Source organism: Sycon ciliatum, chromosome 1 (genome assembly GCF_964019385.1).
Source record: "Sycon ciliatum chromosome 1, ocSycCili1.1, whole genome shotgun sequence".
Lineage (NCBI taxonomy): Eukaryota > Metazoa > Porifera > Calcarea > Leucosolenida > Sycettidae > Sycon > Sycon ciliatum.
In genome coordinates, this window is record NC_088643.1 from 61008662 (window position 1) to 61024917 (window position 16256).

Here is a 16256-nt window from a genome sequence, read left to right on the forward strand (position 1 = left end):
TACAGTGCACGCAACGAATGGTGTTTTCTTCGAACGAATATTCTCTCGAATATTGCTTTGACGAACGAACGAATATTCTATTATTCTTTTGAAGTGCGTCGATCACTTCACTCCATCAGACCCAACATTCATGTTGCATACAGATCACATTCCCACTGGTTACAGAGCAGATTTTACCCAAGAACAAGCTTCACAGTTCTCAGAAAATAATTTCGATACTATCATCCTCAATACTGCTCAGGTGATCAAGGTTGGAGCTAAATAACACCACCAAAAAGTGGGGATTTTTCGAATTTTCGAATATCGAATAATCGCCTGCCTGCATCCAAAATTTAATATTCTTTCTGGTGTTGGTATTCTAGAATATTCGAATAATTCGAATATTCCTTACATCACTACAGTTTTAAAGAAGGAATTATGTTCCCTGAGAAGCAAGCACATAAATTATACTTACGATAGTCGACAGGAATACAAAGAAATCCATTTTCGCTGTCGGGGCGAGTACCCATGATTTCTGTTTCCTCAGACATAAACGTTATCACAGCAGTTTCGCTAATCCATGTTGAACTGACGAATTGTTGGAGGCACTCGATTACATGCAACTTAAACTTTATCTTTGAGAAGGCTTGGTTGGCCAGCCGCAAGCCAGCTTGTGTGCATTTTTTATCAGCATCAGCGTAACTGAAATCTCCTGGTTCGGAGAACACACCAAGTCCTGCACATTCAGTGGTTTCTGAAATAAGAAACAAAGGAGAAACATCTGGAGTTGTTGGGTGTTCTCGAACTTCAACGACTCGAACCTTCCATTAATATTTTTTGAAAAGAAGAAGGACAAAATGTTACGAGTTATGACTAACTGTCCACCAACGTAACCAGATCTTATACAGTCAGCGATTTCGTCGCACTCGCTGACTGTATACGATCTGGTTACGTTGGTGGACAGTTAGTCATAACTCGTAACATTTTGTCCTTCTTCTTTTCCCAAAAAATGTAATTGACTCACCGTCCGAGTTACATCTCCCACTAAGGCCATCATTTTTTATATCTATGTTTCTAGTCGTCCGCACGCATACGTTTTGATTTTTTTCGGAAAAAAATAAAAAAATCGAACATGCACAGTGAGTGTACGATCGTGCGAGTCATCAGTGTGGACTGGTTGCATACGGCGAAGCTGGGATTCAGAATTGGCCTCAAGGCCAGCGTTGATAGATCGTTTGTTCTGCATCTGCGAGCAGAATTCTTTGAGCTTACACTAGACCGCATCGATCGCCTCAAGCTGAGAGGATGCGTCGTTTCGGAGCTCTTTGCACCGCTGCTGAAGGCTGAGTACAATAATCCAGCGAAGCATGGGCACCAACGGTTGCCTCCTCTGTCCAAAGTGAATATTTCCTCTTGCTGATAACCCAGATTTGTGCTTCGATGTACGATTTTTCTTTCGAATGTACACCATGGTACACCATGGTACAGCATGGTACACCATGCAAGAGCTAGTGACAATAGTATGTACAGTGCTATACAACTCTGATGATGAGCCTTTTTTTATTTTGCAACTTTTTATTCCTTTCCACCTCTCGCATATGATTCTGGAAGTTGAACTGACGCGAAACGTAGATATAAAAAATGATGGCCTAATAATAATAATAATGATTTATATTTATATGTAGAAGAGAAAAGGACATATGGATACGAGTTAAGAGTAACTCTCCATCACTGTAACATGATACTTTATACAGTCAGAAAGTGCAATAACTAGGCACAAAACTGACAGAGTACTGAAACATTCGACGTCCTGACACCTAGCTTCAACACATCTCCGTAGCGCTAACGCTAACGCTAGCGCTAGCGCTACGGAGATGTGTTGAAGCTAGGTGTCAGGACGTCGAATGTTTCAGTACTCTGTCAGTTTTGTGCCTAGTTATTGCACTTTCTGACTGTATAAAGTATCATGTTACAGTGATGGAGAGTTACTCTTAACTCGTATCCATATGTCCTTTTCTCTTCTACATTTATTTATGGCTCAACATCCGAGTTTCATATTTATATTTATATTTATATTTATTACAACATCTCAAGACTCGGTGGAAGCACCGGCCAATGTTAAGAGAGTGGGTGATTCCCAACCGATTTGAAACTAGGACGGAGGCAGAACATAATTATTACAAAAAATGTAGTCTACGCATGCATCTACGCAAGAATCACCACCAGCCAATTAGAGGTCATGTGTCAAAAGTATTGAACGTTTTCGTTCCCTTCTTCTCAAAATACTACAGGGAATGATGGAAATAAGCTAAGAGACTACAAGTCAACTGAAGGTGCGAAATAGATCCCTTGATCTCTTGATATTTTCTCTTTTTCTTGTCTGACTACGTTTTTGTCACTTATTGGATTTGCATGCTGTTTTCTTGACTCTTCACATCTATTTTTTTCGTGTCACTTCTACACATAATTGGAGTGATGTATCTCTGAACTTCTTTTCCTTATAGCTGTAGTCTCTTAGCTTATTTCCATCATTTCCTGTAGTATTTTGAGAAGAAGGGAACGAAAACGTTCAATACTTTTGACACATGACCTCTAATTGGCTGGTGGTGATTCTTGCGTAGATGCATGCGTAGACTACATATTTTGTAATAATAATAATAATAATTTGAAACTCGGATGTTGAGCCATAAATAAATGTAGAAAGGAAAAGACATTATGGAAACGAGTTAAAAGAGTAACTCTCCATCACTGTAACATGATACTTTATACAGTCAGAAAGTGCAATAACTAGGCACAAAACTGACAGAGTACTGAGACATTCGACGTCCTGACACCCAGCTTCAACACATCTCCGTAGCGCTAACCGACAGCCTTCCAACTTGGAAGGTTCAAGGTGTCAGGACGTCAAATGTCTCAGTACTCTGTCAGTTTTGTGCCTAGTTATTGCACTTTCTGACTGTATAAAGTATAATGTTACAGTGATGGAGAGTTACTCTTAAAACTCGTTTCCATAATGTCTTTTCCTTTCTACAATAATAAAAGCAGATTGAGTATTTCGCTCCTGCTCTTGTAGCAGTTGAGCACTCTTGCGTGGGGTAGTGCCTTTGCTGTTTGCGTTATGCAGAGCTCACTGACTTGTCAGTTTGAGCACTCTGGCAAGGTACGTTCGGGCCTGATTGGAAATTTTTTTATTTCCATTGCTATCAGGTTCGGCCTCATTTTCTCTGTGCTGCGCTGATGAGTTCAAAAAGAACGAAACAGCATGCTGTCCGCAGATTGAGTAATAATAATAATAATAATTTTTACAAGAGGTCGGAGGCGGATAATACTTTAATAACGAAGGTACGTGTTGGGTCGTAAGTATCCACGCAAACACACATCCAGTCAAAATAAGGCACTTGTCAAATTATCCGAACGTTTTCGGTCCCTTCTCATCAAGGATTTTACAGGGAATGGCTCAAGTTGGAAAGACTAAACCTTATATAGCGTAAAGATATGAGATAACAACACTCGTGACAAGGTGGAAAATTATCAAGTTCAGCACGACACAAAACTCGAAGGAAATAATAATAGTGACAAGAACATAGTGAGCAAATTAAGTTACATTGTTAACACCTCGACGAGGAGTAACACCAAACAATTGTAGCGACAACACATTTTCTTTCTGTACGCGAAGTTCAGGATCTAACTTACGGATATACAAAGCTTCTAACACAGCCAGATGCAACGCACATCTACCACGTGACAATATTGAGAACCATCTTGTTCAGAATAGTGATTGTCGTTCTAGTTATACTGATGATTGCTTTTCTGTTTGGTCTCGTTCACGTAGTCAAAGGTATCTGCGTGTATTGGAGTCTATCTACATTTTTACCACCAAGCCGATTTTGTGTAGGCAGAAAAAGAATTTGTTTACGTTGAAATTGTTTGTGAATTTAGATCAGTAGTTCTCGTTTGTGGTTGCATGGTTACTTTCTAGTGGTGAATTTATCGCATCTGTTGTCACCTGATATCGTTGATTGATGTAATGTTTCTTTCAGCTCTCATTTTCTCGCGCTAGTTAGGGTCTAAGTTATTACTTGCATTGTGCGTATATATTGAGTTTAGAGCTGTTGATTTGCCAGTAATCCTCTGATGAGATGGCGACGAAAACGTTTAGGAACAAGCTTCGTTATTTACATGAAAACAAGTTTTGCTAATGGTGTTTGTACTGAGTGCGCAGCTTACTCTATTTATTGCGTTGATTACATTTTTATCTCCACGTAAGCTTTTCAATAATAATAATAATAGTAATAATAATTGTAGAAAGGAAAAGGAAATATAGATACGAGTTGAGAGTAACTCTCCATCACTGTAACCAGATCCTATATACAGTCAGAAAGTGCAACAACTGTGCAACAACTAGGCACAAAACTGACAGAGTACTTGTGCTCATTTTCGTTGCGCTTGCCTTCCCCTCGTTGGTCTTTCCATAACCTTGAACCTTCCAAGTTGGAAGGCTGTCGGTTAGCGCTACGGTGATGTGAAGCTAGGTGTCAGGACGTCGAATGTCTCAGTACTCTGTCAGTTGTGTGCCTAGTTGTTGCACTTTCTGACTGTATATATTATCTGGTTACAGTGATGGAGAGTTACTCTGAACTCGTATCTATATTTACTTTTCCTTTCTACATTTATTATTGGCTCAACATCCGAGTTTCAAATAACGAGAGAGCTTGGAAGCTCAGGGCCCTACGCTAAGCTTTTTTGCCTTGATGACCTAGACAAAAAAAGCATAGGGATTGTTATAAATTCTTTTAAAAAATCCTTTTTTTTAAGACATAACCTGGGATTCGAACCCGCACTATCGCGCGCCCTGCATGCATCCCCCAATACACTTCTCTTGATATTTGTACTTTGTACTGTTGAGGCAACGAACTGAAATAATAAAAAACAAACAAACAAACAAACAAACTTCGCATACATACTAATTCTTCCAAGTTGTTTCACATTGTGATCTTGCATTTGAAACCCCTATTTGAATATGCATTGAGGCCAGCCGTCTTTGATGGTACGGTAGGGGATAGTTACGGGACATGTACGATCGAGGGTAATACGACACCGTCTCCCGTACCGTACCGTACCATCAAACACAGCAGGCCACATACAGCTGCCCGCAATATTCAAATAGGGCTTTCAAACGCAAGATAATAACGTGAAGCAACTTGGAAGAATGGGTATGAATGCGAAGTGTATGGGGGAATGCATGTAGGGCGATAGAGCGGGTTCGAATCCCAGGATATGACTTAAAAAAAAGAGAATTGAAAAATTTATAACATCCTATGCTTTTTTGCCGTCAGATACGGATAGCGCCAGGCGTGACACAAACAAACACACAAACACACAAATACCAAATTAAAGCTGTGTGGACCCTGGCTAGCGCCAGACGTTACTGAAGTAACGTCTTCTGCATAGCTACGGGAATAATAATAGTTACAGTTCACATGTCACTCATGGAAGGATCCATGGGCTTAAAATTAACGCATCTGTCAATGAAATCCAGGCAGAAGAGTCAACTCACTTGGCCGACCCATCTCAGATGGATTGACAATATTAAATATGATCAAGAGTACATGAAAACCAGAGTGTGCAGCTCGGATGGGTTGCTGTCACGGCGGAATTCCGTGATTACATCATTTTAGTGATGTAGTGCGTACAAGCAGGATTCAAGCAGGTCTCTTTCTGCACAACTGCAGCTCAGTTGTACGCACTACGCCATTTCCCGCCTCTGATCTGCGCCAAATATGAAGTAATCACGGAATTTCGCCGTGACAGACACCCATAGCAGAAAAGGCCCCAAGCTGCACACTCTGGTTTTCATGTACTCTTGGTATGATCTAAAGCATGCCAATAATGATATTTCTGACTGTTTTGAACTGGCTCTAGACAAGAACCTTCCATTGAAGCACATCATATGAAGCTGTCACTCAACAGCATCATCATGAGACGTGTGAACATTGTGGGCTTCAAACACCTCAATGCAACTACATGTATGATAAGTGAGGCTAATCAGTGCAGGAGATCAGCCAAGCTGTGAATCTTACGTAGCTCAGGTCCGCATACTGGCAAGTTATGGAAGGTCGCAACCGTCCCATTATATTTAAAAAGTGAAGGGCTAGTAGGTAGTTTGCCAGGTGACAAAGCAAAAGGGGCTGGTGCACCCCTCAAAGCATTGCATTGTTCGCCTGGTTGGCAGTGTAAAATACGTCCAATGGGGCAACGGATTAGGTACAGTGTGTAAGAAAGTGTAGCGGAACCAACAAGTTTTGAATCGAATCTCCGAAGTCCATATGGCTCAAGTATCATGGGTGGTTGTGGATAATTGCTGAAATACTCTGAAATCACAAAGACAGCAGTGCAGGTATGCAGATTGCAGTTGTGCACACATGTATGCAGCGACTAGAGCGGCCTGATTCAGACTTCTCATCGCACCATGAGCCAAACAAGTTGAGCCCAAAAGTTGTCAGCCGTTACACACAAACTGTAGTCCAGAATCGTTTGCGCCCGTTTTAGTTGGCGAATTGCGATGACAGGCCATTTTGCACCTGCAAATGTTTGCGATTGAAGTCAATTTGACAATCGACTTGAGTCTACTGTTTCGCATTTCGCACCCACTTACTTTTTGCGATTCTAAGCCCATCGTGAAAATCACGAACGTTTCAGGATCGCAAAGGTTTCTGGGTTTACAGAACATGATAAATTTTTTCACTGCTATCAGGTTCGGCCTCATTCTCTCTGTGCTGCGCTGAGGATGAAACAGTTCTGCTGTCTGGAGATTGAGTACCGTACATGTGCATACACACAAGACACTGTCACATAGAACACCATGCATCTTCAATGTAAAGCCTAGTTCACATTCGACGCAACGCCGACGGTACGGGACGTAAGGGCTTGTCGGGAGGGCTGGGGTGAGCTGTAAAATCCTGTACGATTCGTACGACACGACATGCAGCAGTCGTTGCCACGTTCAACGTCGAACGGCGCGAGTCATAAGGCACGGTCCGTGACGGGGTGACTTTCGGACCTAATTTCTCGTTTTTCGGGACTCCTTTTCAATTATTTCTCCTTAAAAGAAGTGGAATCAAGTTCACAATACCAGTTTTTCATGAAGACCAAAAAATTAGCCCTGAAAGTTGTGGCATTCAAATAATAGCCCCAGGAAATGATAGAATAGTTCGTCTGTCACGCTTCTGAACTATCCCTAAATACAGACATAAGACAACATAAGATGAGATCTTATGTTGCTAAAATTCAACTCAAGTTGTGCTAGCCATTCTGTGAGTTATCATGGGAAGCGCAGTGTTCGAAATGCTAAAAATTTCCAAGTACGAATCGGGAGTAGTCGGCGCACGACGCCGTCTCCTGTTCACACTCGAATTGCAGCCGTTTTGTACGCTTGCGTCCCCGTCTACGCCCGTCTACGGTATGAAAAGTTGGATCGATCCAACCCCTCCCGGATCCCATCGCTTCCCGATCTGTACGGTAGTACGGTTGCGTTCCCGTTCCTGGTGTTCACATTGGACGCCGTCCGACCGTCCCGTCGCTTCCCGTCGATCCTTACGCCGCGTCCCGTCGCGCCCCGTCGAATGTGAACTAGGCTTAACTAGTAGATGGGTACGTCGTACAGAAGGAGAATGCGAAAGAGGCAGAGACCCACGTGCAGCTACACAGCCAAATCAAAATAAAAAGCATGCTAGCAGCTGAGCTTTCACCTTTTTGACTTCTTCCGCGAGGATCTGTTTTATTTTGTGAGCACGAAAGTACGTCGTTCTTTTGAACTTTTCGTGTGAGGGACAACACGATGATGAGTGCATGTGCAGAAAACAGTACCCCTCCGGCGGGCGATAGCACCACCAACCCGAGCCCCAAAGGAACGCAATTTAGCTACGTGAAGGCGATTCATTTGACGATGTTGCAGAAGACGCAGATGACAAACTCCGACGTCTTTCATTTCAGAGCTGCGTGGGCACCACCACCACCTTCTATACAACAAAATGATTTACAAGAATGAGATGTGTGTGTCACACTAACAGCAAACAAACATCCTTCCACCCCTTCGTAATCACAAACAAAACAAAACAAACAGCTTTTCGCGGAGGAAGTGCCAGTGCGACAAACTGCTGTCGACTTTTGAGTTTTGTTTACTTTCTCCCTTTTTGGCGTTCTCCTTGCATACAACGTACACATCAGTGTCCGAGTTCAGAAGGCAAACGTGCACCATACATCGAGCAGTTGGCCGGCTCGATCGACCAGCGCGCGGGCTGGACTTCGTTTTTGACGACGAATGTACGCGTGGAGGTCAAGTCCGGCGTGACGTCACTCGGTACTTCGGGACAATTTTGGGCACCTTCTGTTCAAGTTTTCACCCAATTCCAGTCGTCACAGAGAAAAACGAATAACACCATCGTGATCAGGAGCCAAAGAACTACAAGATAAGACAAAGAAAAATGTGTGGTGACAGTTCCCCTTTTAAAAGCAATGACCAGACAACTGATAACGCTTGAACAGTCAAGATCGGATTATACAATAATTATCACAGAAGCAGTGCTGTATGTGCTGAGTTGGACTGTCTCCACCAGTGACCTGCGCCCAGCCTCGTGCCATCTCCACACTTAGACTATGAAAAAAGAGTTACATCTGGAAGACGATTTATTACAAGATGAAACATAACTGGACATGATGAACTTAAGACGAAGACTGCTTTTCACACCACAGCAGCAACTTGTCCATGCACCAACACCACTTACACATGATGTACACCAAATAGCGTACCACAACGTATGTATGCAAGAGTGAGGAATAGAATGCATGGGTTCGGGAGGAGGGCATGAAACTGCTATAGTCACAACAAATGTAATTATGTGGTGCTCTGTGTCTTGTGTGCAAGATAGCTATGTTCGCGTGAACGTTGAGCACTCTACCGAGCCGGCACCCGGCGGACTCTTATTTACATGAGCATACATACATGTACAGTACATAGTCTATGTCACTTACCTTTCGTCGGCAATGAGCAGAAATAACCCCCAGGGTTTCCTAACCAAGCACATCTTAAGTCAAACGGATAATGCGTTCTTGCTGTGGTACAGGCGTCCAGCTCCAGTTCGCACTTATTGATACCTAATCAGAAAGACAGCAGTTGCAGTTTGCAAATGCACATACATGAGTGTAGAAAGCCATTTTGAAGTGGTCTGGTTTCGCCCGAATGCCTTGTATAGGCGGTTGAGGGGGACCAACCGGCCAAATTAAAAATTAAAAATAAAAAGCAAGCCAAACGGTAGCGGTATGCCTTTTCAGAGCACTTGCCACCCAAGGATGATCAAGGTGGAACGCTCCCCGGCACAGAAATTTCTATTGATTCTTTCAGTCTGTTTTTTTGCATTGGAAAGATAATGGCCTGGTGGTTTTTGGATCAATACAAATTTATGGAGGTTGTAAGTGTCGAGATTTTTGTATAAAAATGGTCAAAAATTGTGGATTCAGATGTTACGGTCCACACCAATGAATGGGCTGGTGAGTTCAGATCAACCACAAATAAGTGGCCTTCACAGCGTTTTTACAATGCATGCTATACCCATGCAAGTTAAATTGAGTTATTTTTGGCCATTGCACCTTGTATAAGGCATGTTACGGAAGAAAATATTTTGCGAATTTTTGGATTAAAAATGTAGATGGGGTACAAATTGAAAAATCTCTATTGGATTTGCTGCCAGATTCTTTCATCCTTTCAGGGATGGTATAAAGTTGGGGAAAAGCAAAAGAAATCTAGGTGTTGTACACCTTCATCAACTGAGTACATAACCCCGGGGGTTATGTACTCTTGACTTCATGTATTCCTAAGGGCCCGGTCACACATGCACTGGGGTTCGCTTTGGCGTCGAGTTTCTGCGACAGCGAGCCTGGTGTCGCTCCAGCGAAACCACGTGTGTATGGTCACACATACAAACAGGGCAAACTCCTACTTTGGCGGAAAATGAGAGTAAAGTGGACTGTGGTCCATACGGTACGGAGAATAGATGAGGTCAAATGACTATCTTGCACGCATTTTTGTTTCATGGACATCATACGCATACAAATTTCTCATAGCAAGTCCACATACAGCAGACCGTGATGTTTTCCGCTGAAGCAAAACCACAGAAGCGACACCCTCGCTTCGAAAATTTTGGAGGAAGCGGATTGGAGTTTCCGCTGAAGCGGAAGTTCCGCTTTTCGCCGTTGGCATGGTATTTTTCGCTCCTGCGACGTCGCTTCAGCGTATCTGCTACTTTCGAGTGCATGTGTGACCGGACCCTAACGTGCCTTGAAAGTGTGACTGCGGCAGTATCTAACGCACATGTCCTGACCCGAGTTTGAAGGTGGACCACACGGTGGCAAGTGACAGGTAGCAGATACGTCCTTGCCATCTTGATGCGCGATTCTTCTGCCTTGCTTGGCTCGACATGATTATTTGAGTTGACCTAAGAGTACATGGGTTCATGTACTCATCGTAGGTTAGTTGACCTTGTAGACGATGTTTCACCGATACCACTGAGGAGTACAGGTTTTCATGTACTCTTGCCGATACTTAATAAGTTTTAGTGCTCTCTCTCGAAATGTACTTCCTATCTGTAATTGAAGACTTGTGTTCTGCTCGTTGGTGTGCCGGGGTAGAGGATGGACTGAGGCGTAGCCAGTAATCCCCTTACATACCGTATGGTATAGCTAGGTGCACTCATGTCACAACTATTTCTCCCACAAGAGGGTACGCTTGTTACTCACGGTTTGCCAATGCGACAGATCTCTCAATCACATCAGGACCGTCGACGATGCGAAAACATCAGTGTAGAGTCTATTTTGTATTACTAGTACTTGAAGTACTTGGATCACAGGCAAGTTGCATAAATTCGCTGCCTGGCTGCTACGAGCTCAGCAGTCTAGTTCTGCAAACTACAAAACAATCACTGGACACGGTTGGGCTACATTTCTCTCAGGTCCTGACAACTATGTAGTCACTTGAGGACTCGTGCCTCCGTGGATGAAGAGGCTACTTGACAACTCGAATACTTTTCCCAACACCAGTATTTTCAACGAGCGACATTTTTCCAACCATAGCTAGCTTGTCATTGGTGCCCAACGTCTTGACGAAGTGCAGGGGGTAACTGAAGCCATCCTCCTCGAGCACACACCTCCAGCGCAAATGTCCGAAAGGGAGAAGGATGACTGCAAAACCTAATCTGAAAAGAATAAGGTTAATTGAAGCGAAAAAGTGACACAGCATTCTCAAACCGGATACCTCGGCCCCGATGACCGCGGACTCTGTGTGTAAAGAGTACGGAACCAAAAAGCTTGTCGATCGATCGTGCCGGATGCGCAATAAACTGTGCAGTGGGCCGATTTTTCGGAGGGGGGGGCGTATTCGTTTCACCCCTAAATGCATTGCTGCTCCATCTATTTGTTTTTCACATCTCTATTTCAAATTTAGAAAGGAAAAAGGACATATGGAAACGAGTTATTAAGAGTAACTCTCCACCTCTGCAACTAGATACTATATTATACAGTCAGAAAGTGCAACAACTAGGCACAAAACTCAGTTTTGTCAGTTTTGTGCCTGGTTGTTGCACTTTCTGACTGTATAATAGTATCTAGTTACAGTGGTGGAGAGTTACTCTTAACTCGTTTCCATATGTCCTTTTTCCTCTCTACATCTATTATTGGCTCAATACCCGAGTTTCAAATATTTCAAATTTCGAAATAAATATTGTGTCAAGTTGTGTGTGTGTGTGTGTGTGTGTGTGTGTGTGTGTGTGTGTGTGTGTGTGTGTGTGTGTGTGTGTGTGTGTGTCTACGGTCTAACATAGCTGTTCGCTATCATCGCTACCGCGATGGGCATGTCTGAGGTCTGGGGTGTGTGTGTGTGTGCATTCGGATGCCTGCTGTGCGTATGTTACCAATGTATTGTGCGCCTGCTCCTCAACTTTACTTCGGAAGTTCCCATCTTAAACATTGTGTGACTGTGCTGCCACCTTTATTTCTCATTTTGCTCTGTAGTGCTCCTGTTCATTTTTTTCATGTTTCTGTTTAGGCTGTTTAGGCACGCATGAGCAGTAATGATACCGTAACCGAGGCCCTTGGTCGGTTTAGCTGCTCTTGCCCCGCCTCCACTGCTTCGGCCGCCATCGCTATGTGCATCCCTGTGCGTTTGCACCATGATGGTTTGTGGCTATCTCGTAAAGGAAAGGCTCTTGTTAGTAGCGTATTCGGGTGAGCTGCATGTGCCGTGGCTCGCTCGCAGGCCCACAAGTAAGCTAGTTTCGGGTCATTTATGAAAGTATGCCAGTTTCAAAATATCTTTCAGATTCTTGTTCCAGGGTATGGCACAGTCAGTGTACACCCAAAGGAAACTACCTTTAACATTAGAGAGAGATCGCCACCCAAAACTACGAGTCAAAACCCTTTCCCACAGAGTCAATGAAAAAGCAAGAACCCTTATAAACATCCTCAGGACAATGCTCTTTACCTGTACATACGAGGCTACCTTCCTTGTTATAAGATTTAATATCCCCCTCTGGACACGTATCTGAAAGAAATGGACCTGCAAAGATCAGAGGAAATAGAGGTGCAGGAAAAAATGGTAGTATAGGCGATTCACACGACAGGCAAGACTGGCAAGTCCACGTTTACAGGAAAATCACCATGGAGATATTCCTGCGGGCGACCAAAACTTGTCCGCGGGAATCAAGTGTCCATGGGCTTTTTGCCCCCGGATGCACTCATCTGCGGGCACTTTTACTAAGGGTTGATTCACATATTATAAGCAAAATCGGCGCCGCAAGACATCGGCGGTGAACCAGCTCCCGATATGTTGTGGTGTTTTCAGAGCTGCTACCTTCGCAACAAGATGTGTCACACAATCATCTTACACACTTTTTTCATAAAAATGTTGGCATGCTCTGTGTCCATACTCCATAAATTCATGCTCTATGTCTCGTGATTCAATCATTTTTATCCGCTTTCATAATTATAACCTTTAGCATGATTTTAATCATTTTACGCATACATTTTCATTCACTCTTCATCATTTTGTCGGAACTAGTCGGACCTGGTGAGAAGGCAGAAATGCCTGTTCACTTGGTGAAGTAAAATAAAATAAACACACAAACACAAAGCGTTTTTTAGGAATCTGAGAACACTTTGTTCTTGCCATTGTCAACTTCAGCATTTCGAATTCAGGGGAGATACCAGGATTCTTAAACCCGAGCTTGCAGTCTTTACAAACGCCCACGCAAAATAGAGATCATCATGCACGTGCAAAAATCAGTGTTGTTTAAAGACGGCCAACCGCGGGTGAAGAAGAACAACGCAAGTACGTTCGACGTCACCATGGGTTCATTAGACGGCGCAGAAGTGTGTGAGCTAGTTAGTGCTTACATACTTAGCAAACTGTCGGGCCACGTCCCACCACCACAACCTTCACCACCTTCACCACCATCACCACCACCACCTTCACCACCTACACCACCACAACCTTCACCACCACAACCATCATCACCACCACCTTCACCACCACAACCTTCACCACCACAACCTTCACCACCACAACCTTCACCACCATAACCTTCACCACCACAACCTTCACCACCACCACCACCACCACCACCACCACCACCACCACCACCACCACCACCACCACCACCACCACCACCACCACCACCACCACCACCACCACCACCACCACCACCACCACCACCACCACCACCACCACCACCTTAAGTGAACACCACCACCTTCACCACCTTCACCACCACCACCTTCACCACCACCACCTTCACCACCACCACCTTCACCGCCACCACCTTCACCACCACCACCTTCACCACCACCACCTTCACCACCACCACCTTCACCACCACCACCACCACCACCACCTTCACCACCTTCACCACCACCATCACCACCACCTTCACCACCACCTTCACCACCACCTTCACCACCACCACCTTCACCACCACCACCACCACCTTCACCACCTTCACCACTTTCACCACCTTCACCACCTTCAGCACCTTCACCACCACCACCACTACCTTCACCACCACCACCACCACCTTCACCACCACCACCGCCACCACCATCTTCACCACCACCACCTTCACCACTACCACCTTCACCACCACCACCTTCACCACCACCACCTTCACCACCTTCACCACCACCACCTTCACCACCACCACCACCACCACCTTCACCACCTTCACCACCATCTTCACCACCACCACCTTCACCACTACCACCTTCACCACCACCACCTTCACCACCACCACCTTCACCACCTTCACCACCACCACCTTCACCACCACCACCACCACCACCTTCACCACCACCACCTTCACCACCTTCACCACCACCACCTTCACCACCACCACCACCACCATCTTCACCACCACCACCTTCACCACTACCACCTTCACCACCACCACCTTCACCACCACCACCTTCACCACCTTCACCACCACCACCTTCACCACCACCACCACCACCACCTTCACCACCTTCACCACCATCTTCACCACCACCACCTTCACCACTACCACCTTCACCACCACCACCTTCACCACCACCACCTTCACCACCTTCACCACCACCACCTTCACCACCACCACCACCACCACCTTCACCACCACCACCTTCACCACCTTCACCACCACCACCTTCACCACCACCACCACCACCATCTTCACCACCACCACCTTCACCACTACCACCTTCACCACCACCACCTTCACCACCACCACCTTCACCACCTTCACCACCTTCACCACCACCACCTTCACCACCACCTTCAGCACCACCACCACCTTCACCACCACCACCACCACCATCTTCACCACCACCACCTTCACCACTACCACCTTCACCACCACCACCTTCACCACCACCACCTTCACCACCACCTTCACCACCACCTTCAGCACCACCACCACCTTCACGTCAGGCGAAATTACTGGTCACTCGGCGACACGCATTTTTCACAAAAATTTGCGTTTCACCTGCTGGGAGAGTATGCGTGTACTCGAGTCTCATCCTGAGCACGTTTTTTTCTTTCTTTTTTCAGCTCCAGTATAGCTGTATTTTTCATTGCAAAGCCGTCCTCGATTGTTGTGTTCGTTGTTCAAACGAAGTGGACATTCAATCATGAAGGCAGAGGACATAGGAGCCTGATTGGAGTTTCTCGTGGCATAGGACGGCCACACAGAGACACTTTAGGATTTTCTGAATATAAAATACCGGACGCACGATGCTGAGATCAATTTGTGCGATATCAAATTGTTTGTGATCTACCACATCGAGCAGAACGGGATCCAAACACAAGCTTACCGACGGTTAGGCTGCCGACCTGACTGGACAAATGATCCCTGGCTTCACCAGACGCCAGAAGTCGGACACCATGTCCTTTGCCGCGACGTCCATCTCCAAAAAGAACTCCATCTTCGTCGTGAAAAGGCTTGAAATACTCAATATTCAACCGAGATTCGCGGTCCGAGTCACCCTTTCTCAGATCGAATCATTTTTTGTTGTAGCAGTTGCAGGGCAGATCCCCGCCACTACTTCAACAGAAGATGGCTCCAAAGCATGCCTGGAACAAGCCATATCGAGGTTGCAAGCCACCCCTCTCAGCACTTTTTTTGAAGAAATTCGAAATTTCAATGGTGGAAGATATACTATGAAGAGAATTTCAAAAAGTATGTTTCGCGGAGCGATCGCTCAACCTACGTCATTCAAACTTCGCAGGATGGTTCAGACGTGCATGCTAGGCATGGAACCACAGAAGATGATATCATAGCTGACACACAGAGTCACACACACAGCAGATTCGTGTGCACAGATACTAATTAGTGGACGTCGTCATCTTCTTCCCGCTGATCTCAAATGTACTATGACGTGCTATTTCGCCTGACGCCACCTTCACCACCTTCACCACCACCACCACCACCTTTACCACCACCACCACCTTCACCACCACCTTCACCACCTTCACCACCACTACTACAGAAGTACACGTTGACGCATCTATAGCTGCTGCATGCTGCAGCAGTACAGTGTACATGCAATACCATACACAGTCACTCAATCAGTCTGTCATACACACTCATGTACAAAGATGATTTTTTTCTTCCGTGAGTACTGCAAACCTGTGGGCACGGGGGCGGGAAACATTACAAGTAACTATGTGTGGCCTAATGGAGAATAATACAATATTTACATCA

The 16256-nt window shown here is 45.0% G+C and overlaps 1 protein-coding gene across 1 annotated transcript in view; it reads right to left on the reverse strand.

Moving 5' to 3' along the window:
- LOC135807052 (uncharacterized) overlaps window positions 1–16256 on the reverse strand; it is a 42048-nt gene that overhangs the window by 15438 nt on the left and 10354 nt on the right. The window contains exons 4-6 of the mRNA XM_065321135.1: window positions 12509–12583; window positions 9010–9132; window positions 455–733 (exon numbers count right to left, since the gene is read on the reverse strand). Coding sequence (XP_065177207.1) covers window positions 455–733; window positions 9010–9132; window positions 12509–12583 — 477 coding nt within the window. The remainder of the gene's footprint in view (window positions 1–454; window positions 734–9009; window positions 9133–12508; window positions 12584–16256) is intronic.